Below are 19,321 nucleotides of genomic sequence, written 5' to 3' on the forward strand. Positions count from 1 at the left end.
TGTCCGTGTGTATTAAAGGTAGGTGGAGTGATACTAAATTACCCAGCTTATAAGCAGGTACTTGTATGTATCGGAGACAACTGAGTGTGGCCAACTGGATGGCTTGTGGCATTTGATACACGTCCACATATGCCTGACTTTTACAAGTCACACTATGTTTTCCAATCTTTGGTTTGGGTACTGAGCTATAGACCCTACTGTTATATGCCTACAAGTGACATCTTGTGATTCTTTGCAGACCCAACTAGGATCGTGAGAGGGCCAGAAGATCTGATTGTAAAGAGGGGCTCCATGGTTCGATTAGACTGCCGTATAAAACATGACTCTACGCTGAAACTCATGGTCACCTGGCTGAAAGATGATACGCCTCTATACATTGGAAACAGGTCTGTAGTTTACATATGGTAGCACTGCCATATGACCGTATGTCTGTAGTTACATGTGCCTTCTGTCTCCCAAGACAGCACTACTCTTCGCTATGTCTTTATAAGATGCTCATTTCAAGAGCCAGTGCATATAAACAATTTGTCTGGTTTCACAGCCCAAATGGCATTTCCCCCATTCAACCAGGAGGGGGAGAGTATGCATAGAGTATATAAGTACATAGAGTATGCAGTATATAAGCTAGTGTCCCTGTGATTCAACACTGAGTGGTACTACACTTTTGTGGTGTTAGTTCCTTCAAATGGAAAGTGACTAGCTAGTTACACAAGACTTTTTGATCTCAGGTTTCAGTATTAAAAAAAGATGGAAATCAGTGTTTTGTTTTGTTTTTAAAGAATCTCAATAAAGCATCTTGGTTTAATAACTACAGATTATTTCAGAATTAATACTTGTCTGCTGTGACCTATTGTGCCAGTACAATTGCAGTTCCCCTTCCCCAATCTCTGTCTCCCATCTGGAGAAAAGGAAATGAGCTTTTGATCATGGGACTCAGACTGTTCCCTGGTCACAAATTTGTTCCCAGAGAAGAATCTGATTTCATCTCCTGGCCTGCTATGATTATTTCATCTGCTTAGTATGTGTAGCTACACACCACTGTAGAGATGCTGATGCTGTGGGAATAAGTTCAGTATGAATACCTGGATAGATACAACAAAACAAACAGAATGAAAAGTACATCCCTGCCCTGAAAAATTTAAAACATGAGTCAAACCCAGCTAGACTTACCCATGCAAATAGTCCTATGGAATCCAATGGGACTAGTCACATAGGTTAGGATGAAATCCTTCAACACCTAACGCTATATGTTTTTGTTATCAAATTGTATCCTTTCCAGGATGAAGAAGGAAGATGACGGTTTGATAATCTATGGCATAGCTGAAAAAGATCAAGGAGATTATACATGTGTAGCCAGTACTGAACTGGATAAAGACTCTGCCAAAGCATTCCTCACCGTGCTCGGTAACCATTCTTCCACCTGAATTTACTACTAACCCAGAGATTGGCCCCTCATCGAAAACAAAGTAGTAGAACTAAAGGCATTGGTTTGTTAGTACAGACTGATTTTTAGTGTCAAGTTCTCACAGCCAAACTTGGGTAATGCATAATCAGACACAGCAAAATTTAAAAAAATATTTAACATTTAATGTAATCTAATACGTTTGTAGGTCTAGCTGTTGGTGGTTTTATGTAGGTTTGCTGTGAGCTTCTTAAGCAAAGTAGCATCATAAAAATGGTTGGTTTCTGCACCAGTGTCTCCATGGGGCTCAGTGAATACATGCAGCCTCATTTCAAACTTTCTCTAATGTTGCAATTGAACCTTCCAATTCAGCAGATACTGAAAATAAAGGAGTTGCGAGGAAAATACAGAATACATGAGAATAAGTCAAGTTGAAATCAAATACAGAAAGACTGAGTTGAAAGGAGTGAGGGGGAAAGAAAGCAATTGATATATGGAGCCAAAAATGTTCAAACATGGGTGCCTAAGGTTATGCACCCAAATAAGAGGTCTGCTATTCAGACATCTGAAGTCAACAGGAATTCAGGCTGCTCATGACCTTTGAAATCAGGCCCCTTATTTGGATGCTCTGCTATAATGGGAGAGAGAGGAAACATGTCCTAGAGGCTTGTCCACATGTTACCAGGTGGAAGTGGTCATGAATCTCTCCCTTTTTGGCAGGGGGAGGAATGGATTTAAACTATAGGGGAAATGGGTTTTATAGACTGGAACTGGGTTTGTGGCGGTTAGACCTACTCTCAAACTTTAAACTCCATGGGGAGGCTCTTGAAGAGCTTGTGCCTGCTTAAATTTATGTTGAATGTATTGCTGGCTCAGGCCTCACAATGCCCTACTACACGCCACATGCCGTAAGAATCCTGCATCCCTAATCGCTCAGCTAAATTTGATTTTTCCATTTTTTACACATCATTGTGTTTAAGCTAATTAACTCATGTGTTTCTCCCATGTGCAGCCAGCACAAAATGGATTAGAGCTTATGGGAGCCCCTTGGGGTCTCGAGGGGAGCAGGCTATAAATACTGATGCTCACTAGGTCCCACACTGGAAGGGAAATCCTGGTGGAACTGGCCTCCGTAACTTGTTTTTACTACATGCCCCTTTGATGAGCCAAGTTTAATCACTAAACTAACTCCATTAACAGCCACTGTCTTACCTTGCAGCTGTCGTGTCTGCTCCAACTAATCGTATGACAGCCTTACCCAAAGGTAATCCCCACTAATCAGTTTGGTTTATTGAAACCCTTTTATTTGGATATGCTTTTTGTTTTGTTTGGCCTTTGCAATAACTCCAATGGGAAACGTAGGGCTGGAGAGGCTGAAAAGCCAGAGACTGATGCTCCAAAGCCTGCTATGGTAAGTTATTTCTAAGAGTTGTCACAACTCACCATGAGCAGAAAGCTGCTGTGGTATGTTTGTAATGGTTGTCTGGGAGTTAAGGTGCAGTATGGTATAGCACAAGAATAACATCACTCACTACAGGCAAGGTGGCAGTGGCAGAGTGGGTAAGACCCCGAAAGGGGAGTTAGGAAACCTGGTTCTGCCACTGATCTTCTGGGATGTAGGCCAAGTCACTGCCTCGGTTTCCCTATCAGTAAAACGGGGATGAAAACACTTAGTTGCTTGCCTGGCTTCTCTTAGTTAATGGCTCTCTGTAAAGGGAAGGTGACCCAAGAGTGTAGTGTCTTATGACATGACCTTGCTCTACAAGAACAAACAGAGTTTGTTTTCCTTGTCTTTTTGTCAATCCACCATCCATACAGTATATAAGCCAGCATGTTTTTCCTTCGGTTTGATGCCTTTGTTCTATGTGCGCACACCTCTTTCTGCATTTGATTGTAGTGGTTGGGCATTGCCAGCCTCCCCAATATACCCTGGAAAGGCCGCCTGCACTACCACAAAGGGTCCTGATGAAGTGTACAAAGGTGCTACATTTGTTCAGATTAAGGAAACACACTTGTCTGCTAAGAACTGAATGGAGACTCCTCCTGTCACATGCAGCCACTCCCCAAAGAGCCATCAGCTGGCACTGACTTTCTCACTGCTGCCTGTGAGAGTTAGGCAGAACTCTCAAAGGCACCCAAGGCATTAGGTGTTCAGTTCTCATTGACTTTCTGTGGGATTGCCCAAGGAGCTAAACTTTGGTTGTTACTTTGCCAATAGAACGACCTGAGCGGCCTCGTGACCTGGAGCTGACAGACCTGGCGGAAAGGAGTGTGCGCTTGACATGGATACCTGGTGATGACAACAACAGTCCGATCACAGGTTGGTGCTCACCCCTCCCGTCTATAACACCAGACCAGGCTGTGCTCATCAAGCTATTGTTTTCATTGACAAAAGTCTGTCTTCCTCTGGGAGTTGGGAGAAACCCTGCCATTAACCTGACCTCCCACCTCTCTTCTGTCTAGATTATGTGGTTCAGTTTGAAGAGGACAAGTTCCAACCTGGGTTGTGGCATAACCATTCCCGTTACCCAGGGAGCGTGAACTCAGCTGTACTGCGCCTCTCACCCTATGTCAACTACCAGTTCCGAGTGATAGCTGTGAACGAAGTGGGGAGCAGCCTGCCCAGCCTTCCCTCTGAACGATACCACACTATTGGGGCAAGTAAGTACTTGGAGTCAAGTTCCATTTAACTCACTGTTGGGGCTTTGCTCTCTGAATAGCTTTCATCGGTCATGGCAGAAATCAGACACTAGGCGAGGGTTGGCTAAAGTTTCTATTACAAGCCCATTTTCCCTGGGTGTTGAACTCACAGGGCCAGATCCTGCTCTGGCTTTACAGTACTGTGACTGAGAGCAGAACTTGGTCCATGTACTAACAGGTTGGGATGAATCTTGCTGTATTTGGCACAGTGGCAAAATTCAAGATGAAAGAGCTAAGGTGGGAAATTTTTCCACTGTAAGCTGCTTAGAGGGGGATATTCCTCAAACAAATCAATCTTTCCATGATGCTGCAACTGCAGAGAGGAGGAAAATCCTTCATCCCCTCCTCCTGCAGGAAGCTTAGATGCTTCTTTGAAAGTTTGGCACTAGGGCTGTTTACACTGCAGCTGGCAGTATCTTACCCAGCCCAGGTAGATAAGCACATGCTAGCTCCCCTCAAGAGGGCACACTACCCTGCAGCATGGGCTGACCAGGGAGGCATGCTCCCAGGAGCAGTGTAGCTATATCCCCAATGATCCATTATTGTAAGCTGCCAACTCCCTCCACTATTCTCAAGTATTGGCAGAGATCCCAGAACAGGCTGGGTGTGCAATGCAGGTCAGTACAGCTCAGCGTTGAGGACCCTGTGTGCGTGTTCAGTGCTGCAGAGAGTAGAAAAATCATTTCTAGTACAAGGCACTTATGAATCTAAATCTCTGGGTTTTTGGCGCATTAAGCAAAATGAAGTGTCCACAAAATATGGCTGCCTGGGACCTGCTCTTTTCAATTACATCCCTCAGCTTCTGATTACTCTTGTTCAGATTTACTTTACTTAACAAAGAAGGCACCTTTTAAATGTATAGGACTAGATATTTGAAAACCACCAAAATACAGGCCTAACTTTGAAAAGTGCTGAGAAACCTGCAGCTTTCTATCTTCCATTAACCTGAATGGAAGCTAATTTGGGCAAGTTAGGCCACTCTGTTTTCAATTGTCTGTTAATAACCAGTTTGCTCTGTGCATGGCTTTTAAATGCCTACATGTTCAACATTGTAAGGCAAGGTTTTTATGTGGATTTCAGGTCCAGAAATCAACCCAACAGGAGTTCAAGGAGCAGGGACTCAAAAAAACAACATGGAGATAACTTGGACTGTGAGTTTAATTTTTTTACTACGCCATAGCTGAGGGTACCAGGGTCTGTAAAGCCAGAGCCTGTTTAGATATAGACAACACTTTATTTCAATGGGCTCAGATACAACTTTCAGTTTCTGGCTCCTTTTAAGTCAAGATGATCCTGCTTATTCTTTCCCCTTAGCCACCAAGGGCTATTACCATTCAGAACATTAGACTGAGGAAGTGTCACACAAATGCTAGGATTATTCTGTGCTTCAGCCCTTTTAAAGGTGAGCATATTTAAATCACTCCTCATGGTCTCCCCCTTACATTCTAGGTAGCTGTCAGAACAAATCAATTCTCATGCAGTTATGATTCTCTTGGTGCTATTAAAATGAACACCACATTCCAAAGAGCTTACTCATTAAGACATGAGTCTAAGGTGAAGGTTACACAAGTACAAGTACGTTATTACTCAGTTCAGAAACAGCGAATTTATTTTTTTTTAAACACCATTGTTGACTCACTCCTTGGAGGCACAAGTGATAGACAGTGACTTCTTCATCAGTCTAGTGAATGAGGACTACTTTAGTCTTCCTGCAGAAGCCTGCTCATACAGTGTACTCAAATGTTAGCATTAGGGATGAGGTTGGTCTCCAAGATCTGTTCACAGGAGTGGCAGCAAAAGAAAAGTTGCTAGATTACAACAGATCCTCAAGGAACTGCCCTCTCTTGCCTAAACACTGCTTCCAATTATTCTCTGATGTTGTTCATTAAGAGTAACACTTGAAGGAAAAGTGTCACTCTTAAATTGACCAGGGTACATGCACTACTCTGTGGCTTGCTTCTTGAAGGAAGCCTGAGAGAAGGATAATTATATAGAAGTTTTCAGAGGACAGACTTTCATTCCTGAAGCAGCTGTACATCCTGCCTGGACCTACACAGCTGTTACCAGGAATTAAGCCAAAGTCTGGTGTAGGGAAGGGATAAATTGCAGCTTTTTATTCATGGCTGTATTATGCAGTGTAAATATACATAATACCTTATTTATCTTTTTATCCATTAAGCCACTGAATGCAACCCAAGCTTATGGGCCTAACCTCAGGTACATAGTGAAGTGGAGGCAAAGGGATACGCGGGAGAGCTGGCGCAACGAGACAGTGAGAACCACAAGGCATGTTGTCTGGAATACACCCATCTATGTGCCCTATGAGATCAAAGTGCAAGCAGAGAATGACTTCGGGAGAGCTCCAGAGCCTGACCTTATCATCGGCTACTCAGGGGAAGATTGTGAGTATTTGCCTACCCAGAGCTATTAAGTATTACTGGGTGGGGAAGGAGTGAAAGTTGTCAAGCTACCCTCTCCTACTGGAGATGGAAAAGCTACACTGCAGCTCAGGGGGACACCCTTAGAGCCATGCTTGGTGTCACAGCAATCCAGTTCCTGGTGATTTGAGGAGGAGGAGATGATGACCACTCTTTAGGTTCCATTCCTAGCTCTGGCACCAAAATATCTGTGCAGCCCCAAGCCCAATTACTTAACCTCCATTTGTGCAAACTGGACTATATCACTTCTGAGAGTGATGTGGGCAAGGAGGTTTGGCCCTTGGATGAAAGGTACAGCCGGGCAAAGGAGTGTGTTGAACTTAGAGGTGTGAGTGCAACTCTGGTAGGCTTTACCCAGGGTTCTGAGAGGACTTGTGCAGCTACATCTGTATTTAGCCACACTAGCAAGATTAGAGCTAGTATGGGTGCCTACCTGAGCTGCAAGTAACTCCTCCCTCTGCTCTGAGGGAAACGCAGCTTAATTACATGATGATCTTGCATGCTGGTCAGAGGGAAATCCTGGATTAGATTGCTGTGCCATGGCTTTAGAGAATTAAACATACAAGTAGCTATAGTGGTATGTTTCATCGCCTACTCCTTTCCTCTGGGCTACTGGTTTCACTGCCTGCAACAGATAGGGGCTCTGAACTGTAACAAATTATTATAGGGTTTATTTTTTAAAGAGAAAGTATTTTAGTTCCATCTCTACTGCACCACATGACTAGGAGTCTTGGCTTGAACTCGTGCTGGGATTGTTGTTGGGGCTATGGGCTCTGCACTTCTGAAAAGGAGCCCCCATAAGAGCTCACCTGGAATAGCACAAGGTCCACCTCCCACTGACGAGATGAGCTCAGAGCACAAAAATACAGGTACTACTACCACTACGAAGGGGAAAGTAAATAACTCAAAATCCTACTGTCCCTGGGTCTGCCTCTTGTGGCTAAGAGCAGGGGATAGATAAAGCACTTAAAAAGAATACAGCTTAAATTGCCTTACCCCCTACACCAGCAAGTTACACACACTACGGCAGTGCTGTGATGCCGCACAGTTCCTGGCTTTCAATGCCTCAAGGTATTTCTCTCAGTTTAAAGTAGATATTTGGGCTGTGCATTTAGGTTCCACAGGCAACCTAAATACACCTGAATGTTTGTCTTGCTGGAGCTAAACTAAAGTGAGATTTGGCCTCCAGTTCTTGGAAACAAGATCTCACATTATTTAGCTCCCTCAATGACTGGGATGATTATAAAAAGATGTCAAGTATCAGAGGGGTAGCCGTGTTAGTCTGGATCTGTAAAAGCAGCAAAGAGTCCTGTGGCACCTTATAGACTAACAGACATTTTGCAGCATGAGCTTTCGTGGGTGAATACCCACTTTGTCTGATGAAGTGGGTATTCACCCACGAAAGCTCATGCTGCAAAACATCAGATTGTTTCCCATCTTTTTATAGACTAAAAGTATGAACACTAGATCCTGCACATGCCCCTAGTGAATAGAGTGTGCAATGGGCTAAACTACTGGATAGGTTTGTTCCAATCGTTTCCCTCTAAAGATGCTAACCTTAGAAGTGCTTTTACTTCGCTCCCAAGCCTCCCTGATAACAGTATATTTACCTTCAGCTTATTGTTCTTTTGTGATTCAGAGTGGCCCACATCTACTTTTGACCTAGGATGAAAGACAAACCAACCAGTTAGCCTGAACATTCTCAGGGGTTAATACATGGATAAGCTGAGCAACATCTTAGTGGGCTAGTGTGGCCTTACTTTTTTCAAAGGCTTCTCAGGCACAAAGCTGGGGCTGCTTTAACAGTAGCAAATTAAATTTTGGGTTTTGTGGCCATGCTGCTGAAAGACTTTTGTACAGCTTAGCCATTGCAGGGTTAGCTCTGTATACCTGGCAACCGTTAGAGGCCATCAGAGTTTAGTTGCATCACTCCCTGGGTGAGCACACTAGAAAGAGCTGATTCCCCTGGTATGTATAACTAAATGGTGGTGCAGAAGAGTTTCCTCTGACCCAGCTACCCTGTTCTAAGTACCATTTATAATGTTACATGCCCACTTTGTTCCACAGGCTTTGAGTGACATGCTGCAGTGCCAATCAATATTAGAGCTGTGCAAACTCTATGCCTAGGATCTGCAAGCTAGATCCTCAGGCACTTCTCCCACTGCTAGAAGCAAATAAGTCACAGCATGGTTGCTTGGAGGCATCTTCAACCAATTCAAACCTCCAAGGGACCATACCACTCCCTCCCTGGGATAGGCTTTAGGAATCTCTACTTACCTTAGAAGTTTTCAAGGAAGTATTAGACATTCACACATTTTCCATTTCCTCTCCTACTGCAAAGTGCACTAGTGAAAAATGTTTCTAGAGGGGAAAAAATTCCTATTGGCCTTTAAGGGCTGCTCTGTCCTTGGTTCTGAAATGGACTCTTGTCTAAAGCGTCACAACTTAATTCCTATTACAAAAGTTTTTAACCAGCGGCTTCTTTCTGGCAAAAGAAACTTGGCTCTTGCTTTGTTGGAGTGGCATCTGTAGTTCAGGGATGGCTTTACTGTGAGTTATGTATCATCTTTGATTGTTTTACAATGTCTTATTGCCTGGTTTTCTGCCCCTCCCCCAAACTGGTTGTTTTGGGGAGCAGTTTCTGCCACAAGAAAAGATACAGTAGTTTTTCCAGTGTTTGCAACAAGCCCTCCTGTTCTAGTGATTTTTGTAAACTGTTAACGCATGCATGTTAAATATATAACCCAAGGGTAGGCAACCTATGGCACGTGTGCCAAAGGTGGCACACGAGCTGATTTTCAGTGGCACTCACACTGCCTGGATCCTGGCCACCGGTCTGGGGGGCTCTGCATTTTAATTTAATTTTAAATGAAGCTTCTTAAACATTTTTAAAATCTTACTTTACATACAACAATAGATTAGTTATATTATAGACTGATACAAAGAGACCTTCTAAAAACGTTAAAATGTATTACTGGCACGCGAAACCTTAAATTAGAGTGAATAAATAAAGACTCGGCACAGCACTTCTGAAAGGTTGCCGACCCCTGATATAACCTATTAGATTAAGGCTAGATGACCATAATGATCTTTTGTAGTTTGACCTCTGGCATGGAAACTTGCCCAGTGACTCCTGCATCTAGCCCTAATTTATTACAAGCTTTCTTTCTCCAATAATTTCCAGCAGAGATTTTCAACAGTGACTAGTGATCGGGGATACCTCACTTAACACCTTTAAAAGAACCTGGTTTTCAGAGGATACGTGTGCTCCATTCTTTCTGAATCTCATCTCTTCTAGATCCAATAAGATGTCACTAATCACTTTTGAAAAATCTCTGCTAGGGATGTCCGTTGCGATTCTCCAATGGGTGGGTGCAGTAGTTTCAAATGCGTATTCCAGAAGAGATAGAAGTTCTTATAGATGCTACAGTGAAACCAAAGCAAGTGCACTTCCCCATTAGAAAGCTAGTCTGTACTGAGTGAACAACCAGCTCTACCGCAGGCTCTGGCCATTCTTTATCACCATGTAAATCTAGATTGATTGGATATGAAAGCAAAGGGTTGTTCTGCTGTTGTGTAGTGTGGTGGCAGTTGTCCCTTCCCCTCTGGGTCCTAGTAAGGTCAAATTACTGCCTCATATCAGGGGTATTAATGAATCAGGTGCTAGTGCCTGAGCCTCTTGGCAGTAGGGTGACCAGACAGCAAATGTGAAAAATCAGGACAGGGGGTGGGGGGGTAATGGGAGCCTATATTAAAAAAAAACCCAAAAATCAGGACATCTGGTCACCCTACTTGGCAGGGAAGAGCACCCAACAGTCTAGGGGCTTAGGGCCTCAGGCAAGGAAGAGCAGAGCACCAAGCACCCTGTTGTCCTAGCTCTGGCAGACAGCAGACAAATGTAGGCCTCTTGGCCTATGGTGGGGAGGCTGCCACCCCAGGCCCATCCTACTCCACCGGGTCCCAGGCCAGGGCCCTAATTGTGGAGGAGTGTCCACCACTAGGTTAGTGGAGATCTGCCCAAAACCAGGCTAGTGTCTATGGGCTACTTCCCCTTTGGTACCTCAGCTCGCTGGGTGTCCTCCGTCTCCCTGGGGTAGATAGCCAGCAGCTCCTCTGTCCTCTCAGGGGTCAGCAGTGAAGTCAGAGACCTAGCAACAAGCAAGATACATCTGTCTCCTTCCCAAGCTCAGCTCCAACTGAGCTGGAGACTCTACCTTTTATACTTCCTGTCCCACCTTTCAACTTCCTGTGGGAGGAGTGAGCCAGGCCTGACTCCACCCACCCAGGCACAGGGTTCCTCCCCCTCTGGGTCAGGGAAGTCCACATGGCCTCGCTGCATTTTAGTACACAAAGCGAGGGCTGCAGGAGGCAGCTAAGTTTGTGGCAGACTGTCACAGTCCTAACCGTTAAGTGGAGTAGAGAGGTGTGACAGATCACCTGCTCCTCAAAGTAGCAAATCCATTGTAGAGGCCTGAGAGAAGTGCTGATGTTAAATGGATCAGGAGCCACTGCACAGCAATACAAAGAATGGCTGACAGATTGTAACATTTCTTTCCCTCCTGGGGAGGCACTGCCAGGAGCAACCAATGTATCCCATAGATTCAGAACCTGCCTGGTCAGAAAATTTCAGGTGTATCAGATTAGTCTAGATGGTGAAGAGGACAATCACTTAAGGACATTGTGCCAGATCCTCTGCTGGTGTAAATCAACAAAGCTTTATAGACTTCACTGGAGTTCCAGTTGATACCACCTGAGAAGCTGGACTCCTACTCATTTGCACTGCTCTATCATGCAAGTCAACTTGCACCTCATTCTGTTGGTTTCTGAATACAGCACACAATTTAGACAGACATGCTTCCAAACTGTGCTACAGCAGTAGCTGCATTCAAGGTATAAAGGAGCTGTGATCCTTTAAAACTAGGAGGGGAGAGGGCTAACCAGTTTGAAAACATATGTTTGGAAGATGAAGCCAGCTAAAGTGTGGCTGCATCAGTGTTTACCAGGTAATTGTTAAATGGTCAACATGTTGCACTACAGCTGGATGCTGACCCAATGTTGCTGCTTCCAAACTGCATAGTCTTGGTGGATTGTGGACACACTGGATCAGCTCCTCAGCTGGTGTGTAAATCTGAATAGCTCCACTGGCTTCAGTGAAGCAAATCCAGATTACACATACTGAGAATCTGGCCCATGGTGTTTCGTCATGGCTGAACGTGAGCTATTGCCCTTTTCAAAATCTAAAATTCCTAAAATTAGCAAGCTCTTGTTAAACAAGGAAGTAATTCCTGTATCTGGCCAAAAAAGAATACTAGCACATCATGGGAAACATTTTTAAACCATTCTCTTTAGAAAGTTGGCTGTACTGACTAATGGGGTAGAGCAGAAATCTCTGAACAGAGATTCTTGGACTGGATTCCCAACTCTGCCACTGATGTTGGGGGCGGGGGGGAGGCACACCTCAAGTGGATTTTGACCTCTGTGCCTTGGATATGTAATCCTTCAAGATCTTCAGATGAAAGGTGTTAGGAGGTAAATAATATGTTCTGGATATTGCTTCCCCAATTTCATTATCCGGGTACTGCTCTTGAATGCCACAAGGTGGCAGCAGGGGCTTGTGTGTCTGATATTTACCCTAGGACAACTTAGAATGAAAAACAAAATGCCCCAAAAACCTGCCTAGCAGGAATCGCAGGAGTAACCTTCAGGAGAAAATGAGGTGTAGACTACTGTTGGAATTAAAAAACCCAATTTGTACCTAATCTACACTTTGTTTTATTCCTGAATGCTTAGATCCCAAGGCTGCCCCCACTGATATTAGGCTAAAAGTTATAAACAGCACAGCAGTCAGTCTCCAATGGAGCCGAGTATATCCGGATACCGTCCAGGGACAACTTAAGGAATACAGAGTGAGAAAAAACAAATTGTTTGGATACTGACTATTAATACAGCTAACCTTGCTCACAAAGGGTGACCTGGAAATGTGGCCAGTATGCAGTGGGGATGACATGAAACAGTAAGTTGGGCCTAACAGCCTTGGGTGCCATCATTCTGTGGGCACATCAGTGATCATGCCTAGCCATTCTGGAAGAACACCTGTGTGATAAAGACTAAAAACACCCAGGGTGACTTGTTTAATGACCCGGAAAAAAAAGATCTACGGAGATCTTGTTTGCAGGGCTGATTTAGAGCTAGATTCTGCTCCCATTGAAGTTCAATGGCAAAACTCAAGACTTGAATGAGAGTAGGACTGGGCCTTCTAATGAGACTTAGTCCTGCCTGTGCAAACATGCTCAGCCTAATATGTGCTACTGATTGGAGTCTTTGCTCTTACAGTCAGAAAAGAGTGTTTGGTGCCCACAGCACTGAGCCCCATACTAGGGTTCAAGGACTACATGGGCCATATAAACAGCTCTACCTTCCCCCACCCCTAAAGGTGGCTTCTGCTAAGCAAGGTTGAGGCATTGCTGCTGCTTGTAGTCTACCTAATTAATACAACTTCTGTCTCTAGAACTGTTAAGTTACATCCTTTCATCATTATGCAACGTGCATGGTTTTCATGGGAGGAGGAGAAAGACCCCTCAGATACCTATACACTGATTTTTGTGTCATCCCTAATGTACACACAGTCTTAATAAATGCTATCTGGATTTGCCCCGGTCAAGATTTAAAACAAAACCATACTAACTGAAAACTAAAGAAAGTATAGAGCTAAATATACTGTATACTCATTGCAACAACTGTTCTTTATCAAACATATGCGCTGCTAATCTCACCTGTGCCAGTTGGAGTGCCTGATAACAAGCAAAAGTCTGGACTTAAGCAAAAATCTGATAGAGCTTTTGAGAATTTTGCAATCTAGGTTGGTGGCATATTCTGTACATGTTCATACTTTTCAAATCCAAGAATTCAGTATTCATAGAAAATTCTTTGAATTCTGCCTTCATTTTCATTACTCTTATGCACCATTGTATATCTATTTTCTATCTCAAAAAATCTATATTTGTAGGGATTTGAATCAGCATCTTTTCAAGTTCAGACTTTTAATTGTGCCTGGACATATTAAGCCTCTTCCTTTCTTTATAGGAAAAATTTACTAATTCATCTGGAGGGGTAATGCTCTCTGCCTAAAGCTGAGGACTGGGAACCAAAACTGTTGGGTTCCATCCTGATCTCTGCTGCTGACTCACTCTGTGACCTTGGGCAAATCACTTAGCCTGACCATTCCTCAGTTTCTGCATCTGTAAACAGGAGATAATATTACTGACCTACTTCCTGGGCAGTTATGAGGCTTAATTAATTGTTCTAAAGCACTTTGAGAGGCAAAGAATTGTTATGCTTTATTAATGAAAAACAATTGTACCTGAATGGGAAAAGCTTCACTTGCCCTACATATTTCTTGAAGGCCTATTTCTGGAGAGAAAGTAGTTTGCTGAAGAACCTGTGGGTCTCCAAAAAAAGGCAGTCTGTGGGTTTTGTTGGAGACCGACAACGGGGCATAGTGTCCCGGCTGTTTCCTTACAGCAACTACAAACTGGAGATGGTTGTAGTCAACGGGAGAGGAGATGGGCCTCGGAGTGAAATTAAGGAGTTCACAACACCTGAAGGAGGTAGGTTCTTCTGGAATTTTTGCAGGCATACACTGTTATATGCTTTGTGCACATGCTGGGAAAACTCTGCTCCACAGAGCCTTAAAATCCCTCCTGCCCTGTATGGAAATTCCATAGAATGAGAGACAGATCCTGTTTAAAAAGGAACAGACCCACCTATCCTGTGCAGGACAGGTGCCAGCTCTAAGGCCCCAAAGCTGTCACACTGCATTTCTCTGCCTGGAGCTCAGGTATGTACATCTTGCTGTAGCGCCTAATGGCAGAGGTACCCATAGAATCATAGGGTTAGAAGGGACCAGAAGGGTCATCTAGTCTAACACCCTGCCAAGATGCGGGATTTGTTGTGTCTAAACCATCTGAGACAGATGGCTCCAGCCTCCTTTTGGAAACCGGCAGTGAAGCAGCTTCCACGTGCTCCCGAGGCCTCTGTTCCATTGTCCTGCTGCTGTTTAGTTAGGAAGTTCTCCTCAGATTTAATTTAAATCCACTACACTGTAATTTGAAGCCATTGTCTTCTCCTGTGGCAAAACAACTTTTCTCCATCTTTTTTGTAGTAGCCTTTCAAGTATTTGAAGACCGCTATCATGTCTCTCCCCCCCACCCTTAGTCTCCTCTTTTCTAAACTAAAGAGACCCAGTTCCTTCAAGCCTTTGCTTGTACGGCTGCATTCTATCCCTTTGATCATGTGTGTCACTCATTTCTGGATCCTTTCCAGTTTCTCTACATCCTTTTTATACATTGGTGACCAAAACTGGACACCGTACTCCAGCTGAGGCCTAATCAGGACTGAGCAGTACTACCACCTCCCGTGACTTGCATGCTATGCCTCTGTTAATTCAATCTAAAACTTTTTTTTGGCAACAGCAGCACAATGCTGACTCCAGGTTGTGATCCACCACAAGTCACCAATCCTTGCCAGCAGTGCTGCTGAAAAGACAATTACCACCTATTCTATATTTGTGCTCTTGTTTTTTCTTCCCTAAGTGTAGCACCTTACATTTATCTTCACTGAATTGCATTTTGTTGTTTATAGCCCAGTTCTCCAATGTATCAAGATGCCTTTGAATTTTAGCTCTGTCCTTCAAAGTGTTGACATCCCCCATAAGCTTTGCGTCATCTGCAAGTTTGATCAGTATGCTCTCTATTCCTATGTCCAGGTCATTTATAAATGTTAAACACCCAACTCAGACCAGATCCCTGTGGAATCCCACTTGAGACCTCCCTCCAGTCTGACATTCCTTTAATAATTACTCATCTGTATGAGGAGTTATTCCAGAATAGCTGTTCCTGATTAACACCAGGTGTGGATGCTCTTATCCCAGAGTAACTGTATCTTATTCCTAATTAGTTAATCCATTTCCAGAGTGGATTAAAACTAGTTCAGAATAAGAGCATCCACTCATGGAGTTAATTTGAAATAGATGATCCACATTAAATTTACACTGTACCTAGGGTGACCAGATGAGATGAAGAAAATATCAGGACACACGGTGGGGAGAGGGGACCACCGGCAGAGCAAAAAAAAAGGCTGGGTGCTGCCAGCGGAGCAAAATATCGGGACAAATTGTGTCCCGACCGAAGATCGGTCAGGACGTGGGACAACCACACAAATATCGGGACGGTTCCTGAGTCTGAATGAACTTCCATGTGTAGACAAGCCCTTAGTTCTTTTTATCTGTAAATGCATTACAACTTTTAGAAGGACTTTAGTGCCTGGGAGGAGAGGTGCTGGGCTGACTTCCCTGGAGACTGAAATGCTCTATTTATCCCCACACAGGTGTGTGCTGCACCATACAAGTGTCCCAACCCTGATTGGGAAGGACCATCCTCAGTAGTGAGATAATAGTTTAGTCTCCATGTGATTTGATTCTTGGCTTCTCTTTCAGGGTTGCCTACAAGGGGATCAGTTAGCACCAGTTGTGGTGAGAGTAAGGATGGGGACACATCACAGCTGGACTGAAACCCAGCAAGTATTTCACAAAAACCTGAGCAGGATTTGAACAGAGACTAGCCCCATTTCTCTCATACAAGGAAGCTGTACAAGGCCAAAGGGCTGGCATGCTCCACCATGGGAGCTGTGACTGTTTGCAGAGGGGTTGTCTGTCCCAGTGCTATATTTTGCCCTCAGGAGGAGCAAGGAAGGGGGCCAAGGTTTTGAGGTACTGACATTTCCAACGGCCAGCAGCACTGAGTCAAAGTACAAGAGCACCCCAAAAAGGATGAAAAATAGGCCAAAGCCCACAAGACCCATGCCAATCTCTGCAACAGATGGAGGGTTAATGATTAGAAGTGCAGTAACCAGAGGAACAATGTAGCTACTACAAAGGAAGTGTTGGATGGTGCCAGTTTAAGTCACCAAATCCTCCCCATGGCAGATTATCCCAAGACTGATGGTTCACACTGTAGTTAGATTCACCAGTCACAAACTGTGCTTCTTATCCTCCCCTGGTTATCAAGAGGCTAAAAAATTACTCCCACCAGCAAATTGGTCCAGTAAAGTGAGAAGTTAGAGAGTTTTAAATTATGTTCTTCTCATCCCTAAGTGGCCAGCCATGTTACCAGATCAATACTAGTTTGGATCTTACCCAAAATACCACACTGCCAGCCAGTCCTTTAGTATCTAAAGGTTTATTATAAAAGAAATGGAACACCAGGGTTGTTAAATGGTCAGAGCAATCAGATACATACATAAGAACCTGATATATGGACTATGAAGTCATAACAGTATTAGTGAGTTTGCTGGCTTGTAAAGTCCCCCTGGAACACATCCAAAGCTTGGATGGGTCCATCAGTCCTTTGTTCAAAGCTTCAGTTTATAGAGAAGTTACTGCAGAGGTGAGAAGCAGGATTGAAAACAAAATGGAGATGATGCAGCCGCCTTTGCTATGTGGCTTGTACATCCTCTGTCCCAAATACAAGCTCACAGTACATGGGCACAGAAAAGCACTGGAGTCCCCTGTCCACAGGCATGTCCCTAGTACAGGTCCTGCTGACTCATAGGCATAGCCCCTGCCTTCTCAATGGCTTCATTGTATAGCTGATTACCCTTGACTGGCATCAGCACTGTCTAGCCTGTTTAATTGCCTCTGTCTGGGGGTGTCACCCAGAAACAGCACAAGTTTCAGATACAGATATCGCATATTAACCCACAATACAAAGATATATACATCTGAACAAGATCATATGTAACAAGTTACAGCTTTTCCATTGATACTTTACATGGCATATCTTGTAAGATTCATTGCAATTGGGTAATATTGGTATCAATATTATTATAAATGGTCACCTATATTCCATACAGCATCCCACACTTCTCTCTCTATGGGTATCTAAGGAGGGAGAAGGAGAGTCTGAAAAACCAATTGGAAAAATTTCCTGAAAACCTGTGAAGTGGTTTCTATGTGGCAGGGGTCACCTCCTAATTCCCACCCTCTTCAAAATGGAGCTGACCCAAAGCTCTGGACTCACTAAGAGTCTTCCCATTGCCTTGGGGTCAGGCCAGGGCTCTCCAACTTATCTATCAGCCAAACAGCAGCCAAGGATGGGATGTCATAAGGATTTAGAGCAATGAGAAGCTAGTCTGAAAACCCAGGACACATTTGCAAACTGTGTGTGTGTGTGTGTGTGTCAGGGCATGAGTTACTCACTTATTGTCTTGTGCAGGGAGATGTGGCACTCAATAACAGTGCTGAGAGAAGATCAGACAAGCGCTCAGCAAACCTCCCACACACCCAGCTCTGCCAATGGCCCTCACTCACAGCCCCCCCTCTGCTATTCCAGTCCTGAGCTCCCCCAGCCAGCTCTGACAGTAATGCTCCATCCTGACCCACAGCTGTGCCAGTCCTAGGCTTCCCCACACCAAACCTTAAGAACAGCCAGCTCACCTTTGACTTATATTCCCTCACCTTGGTATTGTAGACCCAGACCTCATCTGAGCAGACGCTGCCAGTTGTGGTGAGTTATGAGTTCTGCAGAGCTGTGAAATGCATATTTGCATGGTGTTGACAAACACCGGTCAGGGTTTGCAGGGACAGTACCAGACTCAGGGCCTTTGGGGCAGGACAGTAGTTCACTCTGCCTCTGACACTCCCTGATCTGCTGTGACTGGTGCTGACAGAGCAACCTCTAGCTCCATCCCAGACTTGGCTCTGAGCTCCAGTGGTTGCAGCTCTGCACACCAGATAGAGGAGAAAAGCCAGCATCTTGAAGCTTTTCCACTTCAATTAATTACCAGTGGGGCCAGTAAAAGGCTCAGAATTGCTCTATAGACTGGAGATTAGGCTGCTGACCTTGAAGTGGGAAGACCCTGCTGCAACTTCTCCCTCTGCCTCTTAAGAACAGGTTTGAAGAGGGAGCTTCTTTCCTCTGGAAGCGTTCCACTGTAACTATTAACTGGGCCAAAACAAGACTCAGTTGCAAGGAGTCTTGTATAGCCTAGGGGTTAGGGTTCTTACCTGAGAGGCTGGTTTAATCCCCCTTTACTGGTGAAGAAGAGAGGATTTAAGCAGCAAGCTTTTTCCTGTGCTGGTTTCAGAAAGGGGACCTAAGAGGGAGGGGTGCCCTCTTCATAGCTGGGCCTTTTAAAGTTATTGCACCTGCTGGGGTGTTAATGATTTGCAGGATGAGGAGGTGGGGACTAAAGACCTTCCCAAGGTTCACTGGTTGGGAGCATGTGGAAGCTGTGGGTCTGTCCCCCGCCACACACACACCTGATTTCACTCCAGGCTTATGCCAGGGCATATCACGGAGTTTGAGTGAGTAAGGGATGCAGTGTCACAGGGGTTAGTTAACTCTTCAGCCATACTCAGTGAACCCAGGGAAACAGCCTGGCTCAGAGGTGGGTGTGACTGGAAAGAAACAACTTTTCCTTTGCACAAAGTCGGTGGGGAGGGAGCTGTATTCCCATAGAACATTTCTTGCCTTCCCCTAAGCTGACCAAGACACAGCTCCAAAACCCAATAAACCCAGCATTACTAGGCTTTTATTTTGGGTCTGTGAAGCAAGACCTGGAATGTCAACAAGTGCCAGAGATGCACAAAGCCTGCAGTAGTAGTTGTTTAAAGGCAAACAATGCTAGTAGTAGGCGTTGGGTAGCACTGGCGGTGCAAATTTAGGATCATGATCAAGGGACTGCTGAGATACAGCTCCCTTCTCCCAGCAAATGACCTGTGCTT

The 19,321-nt window shown here is 44.5% G+C and overlaps 1 protein-coding gene and 1 long non-coding RNA gene across 17 annotated transcripts in view; one reads left to right on the forward strand and one right to left on the reverse strand.

Moving 5' to 3' along the window:
• NFASC (neurofascin) overlaps positions 1–19,321 on the forward strand; it is a 169,243-nt gene that overhangs the window by 98,126 nt on the left and 51,796 nt on the right. For 5 of the 16 annotated variants that reach the window (XM_039536227.1, XM_039536228.1, XM_039536232.1 and 2 more), the window contains 9 exons: positions 239–386; positions 1,280–1,404; positions 2,622–2,666; positions 3,621–3,722; positions 3,866–4,063; positions 5,183–5,253; positions 6,282–6,504; positions 12,331–12,446; positions 13,943–14,147. In XM_039536227.1, coding sequence (XP_039392161.1) covers positions 239–386; positions 1,280–1,404; positions 2,622–2,666; positions 3,621–3,722; positions 3,866–4,063; positions 5,183–5,253; positions 6,282–6,504; positions 12,331–12,446; positions 13,943–14,147 — 1,233 coding nt within the window. Of the gene's footprint in view, positions 1–238; positions 387–1,279; positions 1,405–2,621; positions 2,667–3,620; positions 3,723–3,865; positions 4,064–5,182; positions 5,254–6,281; positions 6,505–12,330; positions 12,554–13,942; positions 14,148–19,321 lie in introns of all 16 variants that reach the window. The other 11 variants (XM_039536236.1, XM_039536237.1, XM_039536239.1 and 8 more) reach the window with 5 other exon arrangements.
• On the reverse strand, positions 5,690–18,685 carry LOC120404185. Its single transcript, XR_005597844.1, has 4 exons — positions 18,602–18,685; positions 10,601–10,688; positions 8,151–8,202; positions 5,690–5,877 (listed from the first exon to the last, which is right to left on the reverse strand). It is a non-coding gene; the product is annotated as an uncharacterized LOC120404185 (long non-coding RNA).

The sequence above is a fragment of the Mauremys reevesii genome, linkage group 4, assembly GCF_016161935.1.
Source record: "Mauremys reevesii isolate NIE-2019 linkage group 4, ASM1616193v1, whole genome shotgun sequence".
In the NCBI taxonomy this organism is placed as follows: Eukaryota; Metazoa; Chordata; order Testudines; family Geoemydidae; genus Mauremys; species Mauremys reevesii.